This window comes from Lissotriton vulgaris, chromosome 2_1 (genome assembly GCF_964263255.1).
Source record: "Lissotriton vulgaris chromosome 2_1, aLisVul1.2, whole genome shotgun sequence".
Classification (NCBI taxonomy): Eukaryota; Metazoa; Chordata; class Amphibia; order Caudata; family Salamandridae; genus Lissotriton; species Lissotriton vulgaris.
The window spans coordinates 394,645,269-394,669,729 of NC_141687.1; the positions used below are offsets into that span (position 1 = coordinate 394,645,269).

The 24,461-nt window shown below is 43.2% G+C and overlaps 1 protein-coding gene across 1 annotated transcript in view; it reads right to left on the bottom strand.

Annotated features, from left to right (window-relative positions):
- The window catches only part of MPP4 (MAGUK p55 scaffold protein 4), a 296,409-nt gene that overhangs the window by 251,739 nt on the left and 20,209 nt on the right, over positions 1-24,461 (bottom strand). The window contains exon 3 of the mRNA XM_086958555.1: positions 878-999. Within this exon, the coding sequence (XP_086814681.1) occupies positions 878-999 (122 nt within the window). The remainder of the gene's footprint in view (positions 1-877; positions 1,000-24,461) is intronic.

Consider the following 24,461-nt stretch of genomic DNA (forward strand, 5'->3'; position numbering starts at 1 on the left):
GACTCCATCTTGTATTTTTGCGTATCCATATTTTATTTTTTCCTCTCAACGCGTGTAGCAAAATGTGCACTAATGAATCCTTTGTGCTGAGATGCGGTTCTCGATGAACTCTGGAGGAAGCATTCTTTCCAAATGTAGCTGTTCAAGGTTTTTCCTGTCTGTATTTCACTAGGTCTATTTATTCTAGGAGTCTGTCAATGTTTTGAATGTAACTAGATTTGTCACATCTGGTGACATTAGCTTAAAGGGGAATTAATAATTATTCATTTAGGAGATGGCGTTTGGTTTTGTTGCATTTAATTTGGAATTGTGATTGGTTGAGTCTTGCCATATTTTGTTCACTTAATGCTGACTATGTGTTTTTTCCACTCGGTATCGTCTTAACAGATAGGGCTTATTTTGGAGGTGAGCAATGATTCATCTCTTGACTCTCAGAGAGCAGACCCTTACAAGTCTGTCTCAAGCTTAGGACTTAGAATCATTTTGATATTTCCTGAGGTTTGAGTTTATGTCGGGCCTTTTGCTGCATTGACTGAACCCCAAGCTAATTCCCTACATTTGATTTATTATGCATTTTCAAAGTGATGTTGAAACTAACCATATCTTGCTTTCTTTAATGCCCTATATTTCTTATTGGCAATTGTGACTTTCTTAGGAGCAGATTATTTCAAACATTCTTGTGGATAACACCGCCTCCACCCCCCAGTCCAGAGGCACTTTATCTTATACTTTGCCTGACAATCAAATATAGCATCAACAATAAACTTTTGCTTCACTCTGCAGTTAAACATGTAGTATTGTTTGCTAGTTGTTTGCATTTTGGGACCCAAAAACTCCTATGGCAATAACCATTCTCTGAAATGAATGCAGGCTTTACCTTCAAGAGGGCCTGCAGCCAAGGAGCCCTGAGCAGGCTGTACAGTACCCCAACACCATTCACATCCCGGTCGTAGAACAAGGTCAGCTCCTCCAACACCAAGGCAAGAATTTTGGATAGACCTGGAAAAGAAATGATGTATGACTTACGACAGACCATGTATCCCCTCATGCACTTGAGTCCAATTCAAGGTGAAAATATGGAGTTGTGCCTAGGCCCACTTCAAAAGCCACACGTCACCACACATCAAGTGGCTCTCATTTACTCCCACTCAACCAACGAGAGAGAAATATACCTACCTTTATCTATGTTCAGTGTCCTGTGTTCAAATACCATAGTAATAGTGCACATTCACTGTCTGGAATATATAATCCTGTACAAATTATTTCAATGGTTAGACCCAGTTTGGAAACTAATCTTTGCAGCAACGCCAACTTTATAAACATATATATTCCAGTGTCCAAAATAAATATAAGCTATTTTTCTCCAGTCCTCAATATTTGTCTTCTGCTAGGGGCACATTTGAAGGTCAATAGAGCAGAAAATGTGTGATTAATCCCCACAATCAGGGAGACTCCTTCCGTGCAAACAAATTCTGTGGAAAGTTGCTTGTGTAAAACAAAAATGACTATGAAGTGGACATATAGACATGGCACCTATTCAGCATTCGTTTGTGCCTTGATCCATCCACCCAACTGGCAGATGAGCTGATGGCACAGATATGCCTGCCAGGCAGCTGGATATCTTTAATTCTAGATGGTCCATGCCTTCCAGTCCTGGTAGGTTAGAGTACCCTGGGCAGGTTGTAAATGACCCTCTTTGTCTTTTTCCCTCTCTCAGTGCCTTTCTCTTTTGCTGATTCTCACTTTTTGTTACCCTCATCTCCTCCACATTGCATTACAGAAGCGGGGATTCGAGTACCTGGTTAAGGAAACTAAAGGTATTCAGAGAATGATCCGAGAACAATTTCATTTGAAGCTAGGTGTTGTTAATGTCTTTTTCTGTAGGTGAAAATTGAATGTGTAGACGCTGTGATCCTTTAAGGTGAAACCCAGGGCACACTTATTTTCAGTCATTCTGCAGCAGGTTTATTGTTATTGTGGTAGTCTATCGATCCATGTGCTCAAATCTCCAATAGGATAATATATGAGTCTAATATTTGTATCATAAAGGAGAACATGAACATTTCCTCCAGGTAATTTAAGTAAAGTCCATAAGGTCCAACACTATTCCGGTGAGACCCTCAAATCCATTGTGGACAACACTCCTTCTAAATTATGTCATCTCTCTTATAAACAATATTACTATGAATGTTGTCCGCCCTTCTGATTCATTGAACTGAGAAAGTGACACATTGTCAAGGCATTCCAATAATGACCTAGATGTGAAACCTGATGAGACATTTAGGGGCTGATTACGATGTCGTCAGGAAAGGCTCCAAACAGGATTCGGATTTGCAAATCTGATTCAGGACCTATGTTCCCGACCAAATTGGTCACCTTTCCGTACAACTGAGTATGATGCAAGGAAGCCTCCGGGCTGTTCGAATCGGTTCCGACAGGATTCAGGCAGCCTGAGTCATTCGGAGCCAAGTAGTACAGCCCAATGGAGACGGTTTCCGAATAAGCAAGTACGATGACCGATTCGGACAGCTGTTCCAAATCGCTTTGGGTGACACCGAACGGCTGTGGGAATCAGACTTATGGGGCCCGTAGCAGGCCCCCCCATCACCCGTAGGCCTTCCGATGGGGCCTATGGGGGAACACAAGGAACCCCCTTCCCAACCATGTGCAGTGTGGCAGGCCCCATGGGGTGCCCGCCACAGGGTGCAAGGTTTTCCCCGCCCACTCATTTTTTCAATAGGAGCCTGTCTTCTCATTCGGGACACAGGCTCCCATTGAAGTCAATGGGGGTCCGACCGAACCGAGTCCGTATGCATCCGGACACATCGTAATCGGTCGGTAGTGCTCACTGAATACGAATCGTTCGGAAAGCATTCCTAACCTGAATCGATGGGAATGCTGTCCTGACGACATCGTAATCGGCCCCTTAGTTTTCAACAAGTGTTCCCCCATCAGTATGTCAAGGCCATCAAGAAACATCCCTAGATAATTCATCGTAGAGCTGGAGTTCAATTTGATGTTTCCATGTCACCCCTTTTCTTAAAGATTTGTCAAAGACCTCTGTATGGCACCTGTAATCTATACACCACATTCCTAAAACTATGTCAAATGTCTTCATCCTTGGTAAAGTTTAGTATTTAAGGAACACCACTCGACCCCTTAGGTAGAGAGGTCCTTCACTCCATATTATCCTGCAATATACTGTCAGAAGACGATTCTGGTTATTGCATTCACAGAAGCTGGTTCATCTTGCCTAAGGCTGATAATGCCAAATTCCCAGAGGAAAACTGGTACAGCAGCACGTATTTGCCTTTCGCAGGGAATACTTCCTCAACGGCTCCTCCGATAATGACTGCTTGAGCGGTCAACAAGGTATACAGTGTGCTGCTTCTTCTCAATAAACTCTAGTCTGCAAGTTGCTCTACTACATGCTCTACTAGAGAAGCGCGTAGCAGTAGATTTAGGGTGTTAAGCTTTTAGATGACAATGTAAGAAATGTTGATTTTATTCTTGCTGTTTACAATGTGCCTTCTTGCTGTTCTTATGATATCCTCTGTAATTGTTTTAGATGTACTAAGAAACAGGTTCACTCTGTGGTAATCAATACAAAAAACCCGATCTCTTAAGGCAACAATATTTTCAAATATGAGCCTAATAGTCGCTTTGGCTATATGCTCTGCGAAGTGTACCTATCACATTCCTATCTACTCACAACACAACATCTGTTATTTCTATGGTTTATTTGTGATGCTCTCTTGCCTTTTATTAAAAATAGTTGCCTTTACTCCAATGACAGTCCCTCACAAGAAACGGCGATGCCTGAATTTACAATTCTTTACAGTTTATCCAGTGCATCAAATAACTTAATAAGCTGAAATCCCACTTAATCGTGAAAAAAATGTGGAATTACAAAGTAACCCCTCACGGGCGAGCAACCCAAGGGGTAACTGGCAGGTACTCACCAGATAAGCCCACTTTTTTCATCATTGTGGTTACTTTGTCGTGAAAAGAAAGAGAAAGTGTCCAAACAAAGGGGCCGATTATGATTGCGGTTTTTCCGCATCCTCGGGGCCGGCGGAAGCCACCGCCGGCCCCGAGGGTGCGGAAAAACCGCAGCGGACTGACCAAGGACCCACCGCCACATTAGGATGGCTGGTGGGTCCTGGTTTCTGTCCGCAGCTTTTCCGCCGTGGTCGGCTTACAACCGCGGCGGAAAAGCTCTGATATGGTGACGGTGTCTCTCAGACACCGTCCGCCATATCAGGATGGGCTTTTAAAAGTGCTTTTCCGCGGCGGGTTTTCCGCCGTTCAAAAGCATACGGATCTTCACTGCGGGGGCCCGTTGCGGGCCCCCTAGGTGAAGGGGGAGGGGGAGGGTGGGGGGTGCACATGGGGGGTACCTATGGTACCCCCCTGCATTTGCATGCAGAAAGCGGCAGGCACCGCGCGGTGCCTGCCTCTTTCTGCATGCAAATGCAATGCGTGCATTTTTAACATTGCCGCGGGTGCAGCTTGAAGCTGCACCCACTGCAATGTTAAAAATAGAGGATGTGACCGCCAGGGTGGCGGTCACATCCTAATTGCACAGGAGGGAACCCCGCAGCCCATGCAGAGGTTCCCTCCTGCTCTGGGGTCGCGGACGGACGCAAGTCCGTCCGCGATCCTAATCGACCCCAAAATATGTGAAAGTGATAGAGTGACCAGCAGAGTCCACTCAAATCAGTGACGGAATGAGGTTAAAATTGACAGGCACACCTTTCTCACAATTACTTTATTACTTATTAGGAGTGAACTGCCAGGTTAAAAATGTGTTTTGGTAGCTATACATGCATACCAATTTTCACATGCCAACTCTGTGGTAAAACGTTTAGTTAAAAGTGTCTGTTATTCTCAGTGCAGTGTCGGTGATACTGTGAACAATGGAATGGGCCTACTGTTACCACGGTATCCTGGATTCCATTTCAGGGATTGTTAGTAACCCAAAAGCAATGACTTTACTTCAACTATGTATTGAGTGGGGTTCTGTGGTAGTACAATAACCTGTCTTTCACATTCAGCGCTGGTGCACTGAACTAAATCCACCTGGATTACCCATGGCTGGGAAAGTAAACCCTATCCTCCAGCTAGAGTCCTAGTATATGCAACAAATCTAGGATTGAATTCGGAGGCTCGGTTTACTATTCCAATGAGGAATCAGTTATTAGACTTAATTGTACATGCCGCAACCACATATTCCAAAGAGCACAAGTCTAGGGTTTGTTTTCCGTACAAACCAGTAAATAGATCAGGGTGAAACCTTCTTTTTGATTTTCTGTATTTTTATGCATCATTTTAAATCCAGCTGGAATGACGTGGTTATAAATTGCAATAGAACCACTGTCAAACCAGGCTTCATTCTAAAGTTCTATTCAGCATTTATAAAGACATAACATCACTTACAAGAATGGAGTCTCCTCCCTCCAGCTCAGTAGAATCATGTAATCAAATGGTGGACTTTTTGGAGAATAAGGTTACAAAAATTTGACGATTCCTTCCCGGATATGGCACGCAATGGGATCCCCAGTCCGGTGGAGAGAGACAACATGGAGGAGGCATACCGCCTCTCCATCTTTGTACCGCCACCCGATGAAGTGCTCAAAGGCATTGCCTTAAGCATCAAATCCGAGTCTCCAAGAGACCCTGCAACACCTAGAACTATGAGAGAAGGCCTGGAAATTTTAATTTCACACATTAGGCATCTGCTGGAACTCTCGTTTGCGGAAGGTGTGGTACCTTCACTGTGGAAGCAAGCAATAGTGCTCCCCATTAAAAAGAAACCAGGTGCTAATTCTAACACGCTAGATAATTTCCGTCCCATTTCACTTTCACCCTACTTTGCAAAAATAACGGAAAAAGTAGTTAACAATCAATTGGTAGCCTACATGGATCACCACAGTCTACTTCACCCTACGCAGTCTGGCTTTAGGGCTACTTACTCCACAGAATCTGCCCTGCTTTTGTCAACCAAGACTATTCGTAAAGATGTAGATGTAGATGTAGGCCAGACAGTCGCACTGATACTTTTGGATCTCAGTGCGGCTTTTGACACTGTATCGCATAAAGTTCTTTCACAGCGGCTCAGTGAAGGAGGACTGGAAAAAAGGCATTCAAATTGATGACTTCCTTTTTGCAAGACCAGAGCTTTCAAGTGGCCCAACGCCCTCACTATTCTAAAAGCACTCTACTATCTCAAGGGGTTTGTCTGGGCTCCATATTGAGCCCTACTCTTTTTAACTTATATATGGCCCCATTTGCTAAGGTGGTAGAAAAGTATAACATCACTATCGTATCATATGCAGATGACACGCAATTGGTGGTTTCACTGTCACAATCCCCCTTGACATCGGCCACAAATTTCGCCTCCTGTCTTCGAGATCTATCCTTATGGATGACCAATAACTGCTTAAAGTTAAATGGCAGTAAGACTGAAATTCTTGTGGTAGGGAAATCCCCCTCTATTTGGTCATCGGCATGGTGGCCACAATCGCTAGGCCCCACTCCCCCCCCCCTCCCGAGTACTCAGGTTAAGAACTAAGGGTGTGGTTAGATTCTAATCTTTCCTTCAAGGCTCAGACCAAAAAGGTAGCCGGGGAATGCTTTGGAGTCCTACGCATATTACGGAAGACTCTAGATGTTCTTCCCATATCTGCCAGGAAAACCCTAGTCCATTAATTGAACCTCTAATCTGGACTATGGAAATGTGTTATATTTGGGTGCTACTGAAAAGTGCATGCCCAGGCTTCAATGCATTCAGAATGCGGCGGCCCACCTTGTGCTGATGCTGCCTAGAAGAGCCCCATCTAGGAAAGCTCTCTCTACTTTACACTGGCTGCCAATGAGAGAGGGAATACTCTTCAAAGCTTTGTGTATCAGTAACCGCATCTTGCAGGGAAAAGGGACCAAGGGCCAGATGTAGGTAGCCCAATACCGGTCGGAAACGGCCGAAATTACCGATTTTCGGCCGTTTCCGACCAGTATTTGGCTATGGAGATGTAGGGCCCTTGAAAACATACAGAATCGGTAATTTTACCGATTCGGTAATATTACTGATCGGTAAAATTACCGATTCTGTATGTTTCCAATGTAGGTAGCACTTTTAACACTGATACCGGGCTTTCAGGATTCGGTATTTACCATGCAATACAATTGCATGGTAAATAACGAATTCTTGTGGACATGCACATCTGTGCATGTACACCTGTGCCATGTGGCACACAGACATGCCCTTAGGGCATGTCTGTGTGCCACATGGATAAATAGAATGCAGATTGTCATGAATGACGCCGCCAGACTTATTTTTAAAAAGCTGAGGAATACTCATGCATCTCCCCTCTTGCGTGAACTACATTGGCTGCCAGTCAAGCAGAGGCTAATGTTTAAGGGGCTATGTATTGTCCATAAAGCCCTTTATGGTAAGGCACCTACCTACATGAAATCACGTCTGACTCTCTACAAACCGGGGAGGGTGCTTAGATCTGCAGAAGCTACCCTTCTTGTTCAGCCACGCTGTAGACTGGCTACGGTGGGTGGGCGTGCTTTCTCACACACACTCCCAGCTATGTGGAACAAACTGCCACTGGAACTGCGGAAAGAAACTAAGCTAATGTACTTCCGAAAGAAATTAAAAACTGTGCTCTTCCAGCAAGCGTGGGGTGGCCTTTAATCTGTAACCAGATGTATCCCTCTGTATCGCCTAGCGGACCCTGACAAAGCGCTTAGAGACCTCTGGGTTATAGTGCGCTATATAAATCAAATAAATAAATAAATTAATAAATACATGGCACACTAGCCAGAAACAGGGGTGCAACAGGGTGTCAAAGTGACACCCTGTCCCCCTTGGCAATTCGGTATTTTTACCGATTCGGTAAATACCGAATCGGTATTTGCTATTGAATCCTATGGGCTTCAAGGCCCATAGGATTCAATAGCAAATACCGATTCGGTATTTACCGAATCGGTAAATACCGAATCTTACCGAATCGGTATTTTTTACCGATTTTTTACCTACATAGGTTTTACCGATTCTTAAATACCGAATCGGTAAAATTCGGTATTTAAGAATCGTTAAAACCTATTTACCTACATCTAGCCCCAAGTTACTTACATAATCTCCTTACTGCCTACATCATCGCTCGCAATCTTAGATCAGCCAAGGCCCATCTGGTCAGAGTCCCAAAAATTAAAAAAGGAAGAATGGGAGCTCGTTCCTTCAAATATCTCGCCCCTAAACAATGGAATGCCCTCCCCTACTCTTTACCCATAGAACCGTCTGAGGCACTCTTCAGGAAAAGCCTAAAGACATGGCTATTTTGTGAAAGTTTTTAGGATCCGATTTTTCACTTGCTCCTATATGTCCTACCTGTTGAGTTTGCGCTGCAGCGCGGGGGCACACCAGGGGGTGTAACCAGGCTCTTTACAAGCGTGCTTATTATTATTATTATTATTATTGAGGCCAACTGTATGGCTCAATATTGAGTGTAAGTCTATTGACTATTTCCCTGCGTAAAGAGTATTGTTGAGGCCCAGTTTATGCATTAGATTGTGCTCCCTGATGTATCACTATTTGTATGGGTTTAGTGGGATTTTGTGTGGAGCTATCAGGGTAGTATTCAGCCAATGGTGAGTGAATATTGTGTTTTGAGAGTTGCCGGATTATATGTGATGTCGCTTTCCTGAGTGATTGAGGACTATTGGAAGATTTAGTGGAAGAAATTCCAAAATTTGGAATGTGTCTGGATCTGGTGGCTCTTAAGGGCATTGCCAATGAGATTTGGGATAACTTTTCTTGTGATTGGTGGGTGGGTTTTGATATGGGGCCATATAAGGGGGGGGTTATTGGGCAGTTCTTATCCTTTAGATGAGGGATGATGTGATCCTATGTGTAAAGTACCTGGGTGTGTTTCTGTAATTCTGTTAAGTATGTGCTTATTAGGAGGAAAGGTCTGGATTAATGTACACAGGCAGATGGCTCAAGGCAATTGTAATTAATCAGGATGACTATAAGGGGAAGTAGAGACTGATTTAAGGAGTATTGTTTAGTAAAGGTGTAGAAGAGGTAAGAATAGCAATATATAAATGAGATACCTTTGACAGGCACAGCCATCACAGTTCTCCCGCCCTATCAGTTTCAGCTCTTTTAAATTCTTTTAGCAGAGGGGTCCATAGACAGAGACAAGTTCACAATGTAGGAGGGAAGATACTGTTGGGGGAAATACAGAGTGCAGCACTCTTCCTAAAATTCCTGTCAAGGACACTGACATCCAGTGACTGGAAGAACGCCAGAAATGCCATAAAGACTTGGCAATAATAAGGAGTTCACCTAAGACAAAGAGCCCAGGTGAACACAGGACAACTAGAGAGAGGGGCCATACATTTTCTTGATTAATGTGGCCTTGTCTGTCCCTCAATCGTGAATAACGTCTTAATGCGCACTTCATAATTTTAATCTCTCAGGATGTGAACATATGCAGGGAAGAGTCTCATGAATACATTTTTCATAAAACTTGTTACTTCACTCCCTCACGGGCAAAGTAATGTTTTGGGAACAAAAAAAATGAAAACACTTATCTTAGCACACTCATGACATGAGTATATTCCACTTAAGACTTCCATGCCCACATTTTTTTCAGTGAATAGACTTTTCTTATTCTTGATTAAAATCTAAGGGTCACATGTATGGTCGCCAGATTTCGCAAGGTCCTAATTGCGACTTGCAATTTGGAATTCACACAATGCTATTTACCAATGTGTCTCAGACACATCTACTTATTCCTAATGGTGTCACAATTGACCTACCTCATCAATATTCATTAGGTAGGTCACAATTTGCGACCCATTGGGAATCATTAAAAACACATGTCTGTGTTTGCTTTTAAATAAAGCAACTTTTTTTTAATGCAGACCATTTTCCTTAAAGGATAATGGGATGTGTTTGAAAAAGAAAAATGAAACATTTCAGTTTCTTTTTTTAAGAGCAGGCAGTGGTCTGTAGGAGCAATGTCTGCTCTTAAAAACGTTTTCGTTACCATTCACAAAGGCGAAGGGGTCCCCTGAGGACATGTTCCAGTTTGTGACTGGCTTACCACTACTTGAAGTAGGCAGTACACTAAAAATGTTTCACAACCGCATTCGTGTCCCAAAACATGCACACACCCCCCTGCGGCTCACTATTGGGAAGGGGTGCCCTTGCAACGCCCTTGCTTAATACTGACTCACAAACCCTATTTTGCGAGTCGGTAATAGGATAACGACTCGGAAATTAGGGTTAGTACATGCCAGAAGGCTCTTTAGCAGTCGCAAAAGGGCTCGATTTGCGACTGCTAAAACCTGTTGTACATGTGGCTCAAATCTCCCACTAAATTGCCCAAAATGGGGTCCACATGATGGAAAACATAAGCTACCTCTCTGTGTGTGACTGATTATAAAAATCAAACCACAGCTCTCACTGAAACTCTTACCATGGACCAATACTACTGCAGGCAAAAAGGTTCACTGAGGACAGATCTCTCTTACACCCTGGACAACTCCCTTTAGACCGAATTCTTCAAGAAACAACTCAGAGTCACGGAATTTAGGAAAATATCCCATAAAAAGCAAGCTATCAATGATCCCTTCTGCATGATTCAAAACGGAGGCCACCGTCAATAACAATGGTATTGTTATAATTTAGTCTATGGTCAACACCTTTGCTCAATTTGTCGGAGCATTCAAAGCTCAACTTCAGTCACAGAAATCTTTTCCCACCATGAACAACTTCACTTGACTCTTTCACCGCACCCACCCCAACTACCTGGCCATCTTTTATCCACCACCCTCGCCAACCTCTCCACTGAATCGAATTCATCTGAGGCCTCATACATGATTAATAATGGAGGTTTATTGTGACCCCATAGCCTGTCTTCTGTGGACATTTGTTCCCAGAGCAAGACCTTCTCTGCCACCAACTACCCTCCCCCATACAATCCGAGGACTTCACTGCTCCCAACTGACCATGCACAATCCCCAACTTAGGTATAGCAGGCCAGCCAAACACTAAGATTCATAGCCTAACACTCCACATTTAGTCCAAGTTCTCTCAGAACAAGTAGAGCCAAAATGTCACTAGTTCTATAGGAAAAAACCTTGATTTATTTAACTTTGAACTGAAATCCCTCTCAAACTTGCGCTCACAATATAAAAGACTCTCTGTTCTCACTGGACCGCAATGCCAAGTCCCTCTTAAATATCTACTCTCCCACCATTCCTCACAAATCCACACTTCAGGCTCACCCAATGCCCTCCACCACTAAGTAAGAAATAAATTATAATGAAATCATGAAATTGATTGTTTCCTACTCTACCATAGACTCCCCCAAAACATCTGACGCCTGCACTGAGATCTTGACCATCTCACGTAGTAGGCCACATGCACCAAGACCAAATAATTCGGTAAACCCAAACAACCTCATCCAATTGCCAATCCTCTTATCCCCAGTTGCCAAGACTGAAATATCTTTCCTCAAATGCTCACTCCACAACTGTAGATACAATGCCAAACATAGCATCAAGATTGTGGATGTGACAGTCTAAAAAAACCTTGACCTATTATTCCTGTTAGAAATGTGGCTAACCAGCTCGTCCTAACCGGGTCTAGACCTTCTCATCACTAGGGACTATGGAATCTTGGACCAAATAAAAAAAAACTGGAGGAAGCATAGCTGTCAAAAACAGATCCTCCATCAAGGGTAAAATAATATCTACTGACCAACCCTCAACTTGCAAATTTCAGCCAGTTGATATGAGAACACTGGTTGTGCTTCCCACAATCTTCCAAATCTTATATCAGCCATCAGAAAAAAATCTCCAGATTGTTAAACAACTAATAAAATTATTAGCATTACATTCCACTACAAATAACATCTTCCTAGAAGATTGTAATCTTCTTTTGAAAGACTCACACAATCCAGCTAAATCTCACATGGCACTATTTCTGCTTGACAACAACCTGGATCAATCCTGCTGTACCCCAACCCAAGACCAGAACTCCATCCTGGACCTCTGAATCGCAAAAACAGACCAAGTAGTATCTGATTACCTCCTTCAAATTGATTGGTCAGACCATTACCAAATCCCTTTCACTCTTCTGTGCACTAGAACTACATCCTAGTGTCAACGCATCATTGAAGAGTCAAAAAAAAATTAGGGTCTAGGTCAGACACTTTAAAAATAACAGCAGGTCCATGTTAGAAATTCGAAGTCCATAAAAATAAAAATAAGAGCCTGACCCCATTTCATACATGACTCCTTTTAACACAACCTTGGCTGAGGTAGCGGATGAACGTGACCCCACCCACAAACTAAAAAGACACAAGAGCTATAAGTTTAAAAAAAGCTTTACCAGCGAACACAATTCACATAGTAATCTCACAATACTTAACTTAGAAACCCTCTGCATCATACAGAAAGAATACAAGAAGCCCATCTTAGAAGCTAAAGTTTCCATAGGTCTCTACTGCAAATGACAAAAATTGTCTTATACAGACTAAAGCAAATTGGGAACCCAGTCCGACCAGGTCATACTAAGGAGTGGGAGCAGGCCCTAACGGATACACAGAAGGTCTCCAGAAACATACAGCTTTAATGTACTCACTTTAACTATTTGCATATGACTTGTATGACCCCCAAGAGACTTAATTTAAGGAAGGAAGGAAGATATTAACTGTCCTAAATGCGCCCACTGTAACAGATGTTCACTGCATTGTTTGGGCCTGTCCAGAGATCAAGGTGTTTGACGAGTTGTGGCTAGGGAGTTGAATTGAATTTTCCTTAGGCGTGCTTCATGGGTCTGTACCCAAGACTGAAAACTAACAGAGATGGGAATAGATTCATAGATATGGCACTGATTCTAGCCAATAGGTACATTGCCATGCTCTGGAGAGTCATGTTCACTAACTTGATTCGTAAATGGCACAGCGTTGTCAGCCAATTGGTCATATATTAAACCCGTGCATTACATACAGAAAAAAAAAAAAGACACAACTGTAGTGAACGACTAGCCCATTCATGGGACAAAATCTTTTGGACCTTTCACAAACCTGATCACATAGAATAAGGCTGACCCCCATACGGAAAAAAAGCAAACACAAGTATTTGACCTCATTCCTACCCCTTTTGTACATACGGTATTTGGAAGAGCCTTACCGGGGCATACTGATAGAATATCTAATTATCAAGTAGTCATAGGAAGTTGTATCTTTTTGATCTGTAATGTGTGTACCTGATCTTTGACTCCTAGCTAACATTTCTCTTAACAAAGACCTTGAACACTATTTGTTCAGAATTATTCCTGGTTCACATTAATGTTGTTGTATATGTGAGTTGCTATGTAATTCATGCATTAGTGAACTATGTATCCATTAAACAATTTGTAAATATGGTATATTAATAAAAACAAAAATCAACAAATAGAATGAAAAAAATCTTAGAAGCAAAAGACTCCTTCATACCTTACAACAGCCTAGTTAAATCTGCCTAAAAAGGTTGTTCAAAAGTTAAAAACTATCCAACCCACAAAAAGTTCCAAACTTTCCAATTATCAAAGATAAGAACCAGAAAGTCTCAAAATAGTTTTAAACAAAATAAAATCAATTGAGGTTTCATTCGCCACAGAAACGATAGACTTCTGCCATAAATCCTTACTTTGCAAAACATCAGTCATGATCTTCCTTCAAGGAAATAACTCAAGACAGGGTAACCATAATCGCTAATCTTAAACTTTCAACTCACTTCGCCGACTTTATCACCGAACATATTTAAAAGACTTAAGCCTTTCCATCACACTTTGCCTGATGACTGGGATAAACCCCTCACTGTCACAAGGAATGGTCCTTAATGTCTTAAAACAGGCCTGGTTTCCCCCTTTCAAATAAACCTGATGCAGATCCAGAAGATCTTAAGTAGTTCCACTTTATTTCAATCTTCTTATTCATGGCGAAAGTCCTAGACGTCCAAGTTACCTACCTTCAGTAATGCCTTTTTCTGGTGGATACTCTGTCAGACCCTGTTCTGGGGGACCACTGGACAAGCAGGGACTATCGGGCCATAGCTATGGGGTCTTTTGCTTCCAGTGCCCTGGGGTCTGTCCTTCTATGACTTTAGGTCTACTATAACTCCTTCAGCACTTGACTTTCAGTGGCAGCAGTGGTGAGCAGTCACAGGGAGGTTAGTGTGGGGGTACAACTGGCTCAGTACTCTACATACACCCAACAGTGCTACAATGTGCGTGTACTGCCACTGTTTATCTAAAGTACTTCATTGCACAGTAAAACTCAACTCAATGCTACACACTCTCACAAAGGTATGGGTGCCAGGCTATTACTTGCTGGTGAGGTTTGCTACCCTTTCTCTCCCTTTCACTTTAAGCTTGCTCTGTTATGGGCCTCGGTGCAGGTGTAGTGGTCCCCTTGTGAGTTAACAGTCTTATGGGGTAATAACAAGCACTTAGTAGTTCATGCTCAATTCAATTCTGCAGTAGTCTTTGTCCTGGCCTCCCTCATGTCAGTCTGTTTTTCTCCCTCGATAGAGGAGGAGGTATGCGCTGGCCACAATTGGGCAGGGCAGCTGCTCTGCTCCAGGTGGAAAGACACAAGTCGCCCAACTGTGTTCTGGAGGCAGCGGCTGTGGGTGCTGTCTTCAGACACTCTGCGCTGACAGCCGAGGGAGCACTGGGTTGCAGTCAGCATCCATTCTGTCAGTACTGGGTGAGTCTTTGTTACATCATTCGGCCCCCCCTGAGCCCAGGTGTCGATGCAGTCCTCTTTGAGATGCAAGACTTAGGTCAGCAGCTGAGTTGCTTTGAGGTGTAGTTGCTACTGGGTCTGATCAGGTGCCTCGTTTTGATTCATTTTATGTTTGTGGCTTTACCCATTTCATTTAACCTGCCTTATATTACCAGTACTATTTTTCCCACAGGGAAGCCTGGGGAAGAACTAAAGGGTTGCTGGATCCCAGTTTAGCTATTGTTTGCCCTCACCTTTTTTGCTGTTGCTCTGAGTAGCACTGATCCCTGCATGCCATGACATCCCCTCGATGACGGGATATTTGAACAGCTTCCTTGCATGTCTGCGCACAGCAGGTGCACCAAAGGCACGCCAAAGGCAAACCCGTCTGCACCAGGATTGTGCCAAGTGCCGGAACCCCTGCTCATTTATCTACTTTCACATCACCTCGAATAAAATACACATGGGAAGAACTCATGGCATTGAATAGCTCAGGTAAGAACCTGCTATGTGATACTCTTGAGCCACATTTCAATTCTGAAGCCAGGAACTGTACCTCATGTAGCCTTGCTGTTATGAATCGGAACATTGGCTCCAATGATTCGACCAAGCTAGCCCCTTCTACTGCAGCACCCATGCACAAGATCTTTGTGTGTTCCCTGATCAATGCCAGATCATTAACAAAGCACAAAACTGAATTTGCAGAGATTTTAGATGCCTATAAACCTAACATTATATTTGTCACGGAAACCTGGACTGATTTGGCCTCTTGCACTGAAATGGTCCAGACAATACCGGCAGGTTTCTCCATCTTTACATCTGATAGAGGCGGGGTGGAGGGCAGGCTATCATTTAAAATGACCAGGTCACTGCCTCGTTCTCATCACTACCTAGCAGTTCTGATTGTGAAGCTCATTTATTTCAATGAAAACTCACAAGAAACTATACTTTCAAAGGGCTACTGATATAACGTGCCCCTGGTACTAGGACCAGCTTTGTAGAAATCCTCACCCCATTGTTTGAATGAAGCACTAAGTCCTCAGACTTCACGATCTCAGGGGATTTCAACTTTTATCTATAAACGTCATTGATAAAGATACAGATATTTTGGTCGATACCATGGCCAGTTTAGGTCTTCCCAAGTTGGCGTCTCTCCCCATGTATAATGCAGGCAATAATGTAGATGGCATTTTCTCTAGCAATCCCTCCCTTCACTTTAACACTATAATGCTATACCATCGTAAGATCACAGAGCAGTGATGTTCAACATCAAGATACCATGCCTGCAACCTTTAGGCGAAATTACTCTCACAGTCAGTAAGGGCTGAGCCTTGAACAAAATTGATCCTTTAGAGCTATAGGTGTTGTCCAGCTTGAAATCAACCCTTATCAAGAATCCTGAGTCTGCTGCACTAAATTACTATTTATGGGTAGGTTCTGCAATAAACTTGCTGGCTCCTGAACAAATTACCAGCTGAAGAAATATTCCATCAGAGCCCTGGTTCTTGGATAGACTCAGAGCTCAGAAACAGCTGAGTGTAAGTGGAGATCAAAATATGATCAGCAAGAGAGAAAAATCTATACACAGGTGAAAACAGATTACAAAAATGTATTCCAGAGGAAAAATCATAATACTTTACCCACTAAAATTCAACAATTAAAGAACTCTCCTAAAGAGTTAATCAATACCATTGAAAAACTGGCCAACCTGCCAGAGAATAACTATAATAATTGTAGCCTAGCTTTTTGTAATACCCTTGCTAACTTTTTCCAGACTAAAGTAAAAGATGTTTTTAACACCTCTACAACACACAAAGACGCAACCTTATATTTATGGGATGAAAAAGGAATCCCACCTGGTCCCGAAATTGTGAACACTTTTACCCTGCTCAGTACCGAATGAGTACTAAGCCTTATCAAATCAGTTAAATCAGTATCTCACTTGGACCCTTGTCCAAGTAAAATCATGCATCAGGTACCAGACATTATCAGTGTGCACCTGGCTGAAATATACAATGAAATAACTAACTCAGGACATTTTCCTGTACAATGAAAGAAAGCTTCCATTCTTCCCCTTTACAAAAATCCAACCTCAATCATCAAGAGCACAGCAGTTCTAGACCTAAATCTCTGTGACCTTTATTAGCAGACACTTTAGAAAAGGCACAGAATCTAGAACTTTCTTCTCTCATTGATACCAATAAACTTAGAAACCACGCATTTCAGATTTAGCGTTGCTCATAGCATTGAATCCGCTCTGACTGTCGCTGACGAAGATCTAAGATCCACACTAGATGGAGGGGCAGGGCCACCCTAATCCTGTTGGATCTCTAAGTGGCATTCAATACAGTCAATCCTAACTTATTGATTCACCAGCTTTTTAATCTTGGCATCACAGGTTTCGCTCTTAATCTTCTTAAATATTTTTTTATCAAGAGGGAACAATTTGTAGCCATGAGTGAATTCACTTCTGATGTGTTCCACCTGCCACGTAGGATCCCCCAAGGGCTCCTCCTTGAACCCCACACTTTGCAATCTGTATGTTACCCTACTTGGACAGACTCATAAAATCCCTTGGATTTTCAGCTGTCTCATACACCGATAGTGGTATCAGTTTCTGGCAATCCAGACGAGACAGCGACTAGATTGAACAACTGCATGAGTCAGATACCATGAGCCAGATAGACAATTGGATGAAAACCAATTGTCTTACACTGAACTCCAGGAAAATGGAAGTCCTTTTCTTAGGTAACTACACCTCTTTTTGGTCACGTAGTGGGTGGCCACAAGAACAAGGAGCACTGCCCAATACTGTAAATAAAGTTAGAAATCTGGGGAACATTTTTAAAAAACAGATTGAAATCAAGTCAATGCTTAAGCCTCCTCAGTCTTATTTTCCTTGAAAATGATCAGGAGGGTGTGTCGCTTCATTCTTTTTGACCTTCAGAAAACCGAGGTAACTGCACTTGCCATATCCAGATTGGATTATTGTAACGCTCTCTTCCAGAGCGCTCAATGAAGGTTTCTTCATAAATTGCAAATACTTCAGAATACCTCAGCACGTCTTCTACTAGGAATTCCCAAATACCAATCAACATCTCAGGCCTTGCCTTTAAGGCCTTCCACAATTCTGCCCCTGAATATTTGAGGAACAAATTTCTCTGGTATTCCTCCCCAACCAGAAAGCAGCGCTAAGACGCCTCCGGGCATTCGAGCACTCTACAAATATATCAATCAAATCAGTTCATACATTATACAGCAGTCAGTCACTCAGTTACTTGGCACATGTTGACAAGTACCTGAAAATAGCAGATTTACTGCCAGCGACATAGTCAACATTGCACATGATTTCCAAGGGCAGGGTTCGCCGCAATATCAGATCAGTCACACTTCAAGTAAGTGCCATGACTTCACAGGTTTCTTTTTCAGCAGCACAGGCTACTCGGGTAAGTGCCACAGCAGTGAGAGCATGGTTGAAGGGAAATCTACACTGGCACACTTTGGCGATAGTGACCAACTCCAGGCCAGAAGCATGCCAGTCAAATGTCCCTGTTAGACAGACCCACAACCCTGGGTTCAGCTATTTTTCTCCACACCAGTAGACATGCTCCGCCTGTATTGATGGCTCACTGTTCCCTTCTTACAGGCACGATTCTTCTTGCGTCCCAGGACAGGAAAACAGCTCTTCCTCCAGATCAGACTACAGGTGAGGCCCTCTCGCCCTTAGGGAGCTGGGGGTCACAAGGCTATCAGCTCTGGTTGCTTAGTAATCATCTGGGTTTTCTGTGGAGCACCACCCATTGGTCAAAAACTTGGAACTAGTACAAGTGGTCAAAAGCTCTCACTTTAAACAGGCATGGCAGACAGGGGATGCGTACTCTCTGTCTGAACTCTCAGGGCCAATTTGGTTCTCCTTTCAGGAGTCCTCTAAATCCGTTTTCCAGACTTAGCCTTTGTGGTGAGTGATGCTCCTCACAGCAGGATCCTCTCCAGGTTGGAGTACCCACAACTGAGGCACAAAGAGATGGGAGCAGTCTCTACCTGAAAATTAACAGCTACACCTGACAGTGGTCAGGTAGTGAAATAAAAGGCTGACCCCTTTCTAAAGGACTATTAATGCTCTGACAACCGGAAATGCAGTCCCACCCTTCACCCCTACAATCCACCAAACAGCAGTATCAGAAAGACTAATCAGCAGCCCTCTGTATCAAATAGGCCTAATCGAATTTCTAAAGGGATGCCAGTCTCCTTTTTCCCCCATATCAGTCACTAGGGGCTAAATGTAGGTAAATTAGATTTACCGATTCATAAATACCGAATTTTACCGATTCGGTATTCATGAATTGGTAAATCTAATGTAGGTAATCATTCGGTATCAAATACCGAATCGGTAATCACTGAATCTGTATTTGCCATTGATTCCTATGGGCCTTGAAGCCCATAGGAATCAATGGCAAATACCGATTCGGTAATTACCGAATCGGTAAAAATACCAAATTGCCAAGGGAGACAGGGTGTCACTTTGACACCCTGTAGCACCCCTGTTTCTGGCATGAATTTGTGCCACATGGCACAGGTGTACATGCACAGATGTGCATGTACACAGGAATTCTTTATTTACCACCCAATAGTATTGAGTGGTAAATAACGAATTCTTAAGGACCTGTGGCACTGTTTACTGTGCCACCTACATCTGGATTTACAGAATATGTAAATTTACCGATTCAGTATTTTACCGATTCAGTAAATTTACCGAATCGGTAAATTTACCGATTCTGTAAATCTCAAGCCCCCTACATGTCAAACACCAAATACCGGTCGGTAACGGCCGAAATCGGCTGTTACCGACCGGTATTTGGTCTCCTACATCTGGCCCTAGGTTCTGTCCCTTCATTTTCAAGAATGTCAGCAAAACACTTCCAATGTCTGGGAATGGAATTGCAGCTCCATCTTTCCACAAAAACAGACACAAGGGTTCTAAAATGGCCTATGGACCTCTAGTTCTCTAAGACACGCCCTTTTTGTGTGTAACACACAGACAACATACATACACCTATGTGCCTGGGATTTTAGTTCAAGGATCTGGGCTCATCTGTACCAACTTTATATGACTGGGCTAGCAGGTCTCCACTTCTATGACACAGGTTAAAGGTCTAGCCACACTAGAACTTCCCAAAACACGGTTTGCTGCCATCACTGTGCTACAAGCATGAACCTGTGACAGGGACATTCGTCCTCTGCCACTATGGAGGGCACGCCTGTGCATCCCTACTGGGTGAGTTCCAGTCCAGTACCTGGCTGTTACCAAAGGGCAGGATTAGGCTTTCGTGCACACACACACTACTTAAACAAGAGGATGGGGACAAAATAAAAAAATTGAGATATCATATACTCGTAGTTGGCCTCGCAGGGCGGGAGACACAACTGCACTTCATGCAGTTAACACTCCCTTCTCAACGCTCAAACTAAAGGCAGATTCTTCACATTTACAATATCACCAGGGACCAGACAGGTACCGAAGCATTCTTCAGAAGTGTTTCCATGCTCTATCAGTGGTGTTTTATGGCTCCAATGTGACTCCATACCCCCTGAAAGAGACAGAGCGGAACACATATAAGCACCACCCCTGCGGGCTGATGTCAGTTTCTTGTATATTTCTCCTTCCATGCCATCAGATTAATTATTGAGACGGTGAGCTGTTTCTCTAACTTGCGCCATTTTTAAATGGAAAGGAGTCTATGCCACAGAACATAGAGATGGGAACGCAGTGAGAAATCTAAGGTTAGATATAGCATCCACCAGAAAGAGCATTACCATAGGTGAGTAACTTATTCTTCAATGGGATAATACCTCACTTTTAGAATAGATGCCATGGCTGTACCTCTCAAAGGTAGTGGGTCTGAAAGTGGACTCAGAACCGAGGTGTCAACCTGACCTTCCTGATGGACCTGAACGTCATGAATGTAGTGTTTCATGAATGTATCCATCAACGCCCATGTGACAGCCAGGGAGATTTCTGAACAAGCACACCTTAAGTCAAAGGCGTTGTATTGGTCTTAGCCCTTTTGAGATGTGCTGGCCTTTAGGAGGCGGTTTCTTGGCCAGTGCATAGCAGATTTTGATGCAGAAGTCCTCTTTTGCACTGCCCTGTTTTTTTTACATCAGAATAACACAAAGTGTTGATTGTCCACAGGATGGTCCTTTGTGTAGTCAATGTAAATGCTCAGTGTCCTCTCCTCTCCACATCTATGTAATGGAGTCTTCCATCCTCTTTTTAGGGGTGAGGTGGTGTGATAAATGTTGTTAAACTGACTCATTGGCCAAAGTGGAAAGGAGTCACAACCTTACAGAGGAAAGACTCCTGGGTCCTTGTAGTAATCTGAACAACACAGGTGATGATAAAGCCATATAGGTTTATTCCAGTAGTAGATAAACATGTACAAATCCTCACCAATAGGTATATCAGCAGTCCTATGTATCCATCAACAGTCCCACCGGGAGCAGCCTGCTAGCTGCTCAGGCCCACCAATCCAACTGTCACCCTGCCCCAGTCATCCAAGCATTCCAAACACAGCCCTCACACCAACATTCCACTCAGAACATTCACACAGGCTGAGCAGCTAGGGAAAAGTAAACATAAGAGATAAATAGAAATAAGATAATACTACAGTCCTCAGCACCAATTAGTACTGAAAGAAGGTGTTGGTGGGCGGATGCATTGACAGTGCCAAAGTTCACTCACTTGGCATGATGGCAATGAAGACAGTTTTATGTTTCAGTAGCCTCAAGGTGTAGCTGAGCATAAGGTCAAAGTACAAGCATATGAGAAACATCGAGAATAAGTTCATTTCTCACTATGGAATAACAAACAATTAGGGAGAAAACATGTGAGTCAAGCCTTTTATAAACCGCATCAGAACCGGCAAGTTCAACCAAGATGGTAGGTCGAACAAACAAATAAAATATTGAAAGGGCTGACAGTTAGCCTTTCATTGTGCCCACCGCAAGACCTTGCTGGGCTAACAAAAGGTCATCAGAAAGGTTAGCTTTAAGTGGTCTGCATTTCAGGTACCACACTAAGCAACACACTTGTCCCAGCACCCTGAATAGATAGACTTCGAGGGAGGGCATCTTGCCACAAAGATGACATTGACCTCCTCAGTGAGCATGTCAAACGCATTTAGCTGCCGCCACTCAATTTTCACTCAACAAATTGTAAGGTGTGGCATAGATGCAGGACCCTGCACTGTTGCTGAGACAGGATGTCCTCCCAAAGTAGAAGCCTGATTATATTATATTTAATGTACTATATATGATACCCATACTGAACATTGTAGTCAGTCTACTTGATTGAACTGCATTTTCAGCAAACCTTCTACTTTTTACACTAATCAGCTGTGCACTCTTACATTTATGTCACTATTCACTACCACTGTGCCATCACATGGTGCACCAACATTTTTTTCTAATGTGTATTTGAGGAAAATAATTTATTGCACAATACAAATGTATTATAAGTGTATACATGTGCCTAAGGGTGTATTGTAGGATTAGTTATTTACCTCACCTTTTCTCCTTTCTAATTTGATTTGCTTTTACAACTGAAATCCAAGGGAATTATTGTATATGATTAACAGTTCATTACCCAGGTTCCCAGGATGTCCCTTGTTTTTTCTGTACAGGGGCAGAAGTGCTGAATTGGATTCTGGCTGCATAACCACCAGTTGTGATTTCGTGATTTCATAATGCAACATAGTACTCTATTGGGCTGATGTCTGATTGGGGTCAAAGGTTGGGATCAGATTGTCTAGCCGGTGCTGATGAAGTGGAAGTGGGTGCCAGTACAGGCCTTCAACGAGCCAGTGTGGACCTTGATGCTGGATTTTAAGCCTCCATCAGAGTAGGCGCACACCCGGCATTGGCCACATGGGATCAGTCCGTGTCAGGGGCGACTGTGCTAGTGGAAATCCAACTGAAGAACCCTGCAGCTCCAAGGGGTCCACAAGAAGGCAGAAGCGCACCAAGGATAGGCAGCCTTGTCTCTTTAAGGGCAGCTATCTGCTGTAGGGTTAACAATGGCCCGGGAAACTAGGGTCCAACTGCAAGAGTAGTTTGGAAGCACAGAACATTGGAGGGATGCAACCTGTAACCTGACACCTTTGTACCTTCTTGCTGGATATTGAGTGGTGGGATGAGGTAAAATCCTGCTTGGGTTTCCTGTGCTTATGTCTAGATTTCGACTTGTCACAAGATTTAAACAGGGAAGTGGATTTTTACAGAGGATGCCTTGACTCTTGGACTGTGACCATGTCACTCACTCAGAGTGGGACCGATGCATCAACTAAAACCTTTTCTTGTGTTCTGTGACAATTTATCCTCCCAGTTTAAATTGCCTTGAGGTGCATGAAGACACACTTGTTACAAGACACAGAGCTGTGTATGGAGCCCAAACACACCTCATGCATGAAAGGATCACCCCCGAAGGCACAACAACTTCTAGCACCCACTCTAAGAAAGCTTCAGTCAAGGATGACTCTTCATCACCTTAAACTGACTCCCAAAAAACTGAATTCCTACTAATATTGTATACACAAAAGAAGCTACCCTGAATGAAAAATGACCGGGGTGTAAAAGGTACTCTGTAGAGTACTGGCCATCTCACAAAAAGTGAAAAACTGTCCTCACACACCACCAGGTGTCATGCTTCATCATCGGCAGTCCTGGCTCTCTAGAAACTCGGTTTGGTAGAGAGCGGGCCTACTCCTGGAGACAGGGAGGTACTTCTAAATCTAAGTAGGGGCCTGTGAAAGTGAGAGATAATTTTTTTTAAACCAATGTAAATGCTAAAATGCATTTATTTCAACATGCAACTACTTGGTATTAAAATGAAAAATGGGTAAAGGGGGAATTAGTACCCCATCATCATAGTGATTAAAGTCGTCGACATGTTTTTGCCCTGTGGCATTATCAGGATGGGAAAAATAATGTGGGCTCCTATCTTACCAATGTTGGCTCAAAATTACCAGTGGGTAGGTTGACCTGTGTCAGACTGTACCTGAAAGAGTTCCTTAAACCTGTAATGTAAAAAAGTGAGATTGCCATCAGAAATGCTTCAGAGCTGATCTGAAAGATATCCGGTCAGAGCACAATGAACATTGCCCCACATGCATCAATATACATATAGTGGCTATTTCGTGTGAGACATGTGTCACGGCAAACGTGAGATACACAGTTTGTTTAAGCACAAAAGTGTGAGACCAGCTCACAACCTTACACTAATGGAGATTCCTACATACCCCATGCAAGGAGGGTGAAAGAGAGATTCCTGTAGTCACACTCTGAAAGAAAAATTCAAAGTGATTGGGCGTTCATTATTTCCTGTTGAGATAGTAAAATTGCACACAAGCCCACATTCACACCACCACTCGTACTCTTACTACATCACGGGGCGTCTCTCGCCGTGCACCTAGTTGTGTTCGCTCCTCTTCCCCGAAGGTGTGCGGGATCGTAGCCTTAAATAGGTCCCTTGATTGTTTAATTGGTAGCACGTGGGTCCACAGGCTTGTTAAGTGGGTATCCGGTGTCCGGTAGAATAGCTTGCATGTTTACAGTTAGGTGCCTGGTCCTTGCATCTTGAGTGCCTTTGAATTTATTGCCATAATTGCA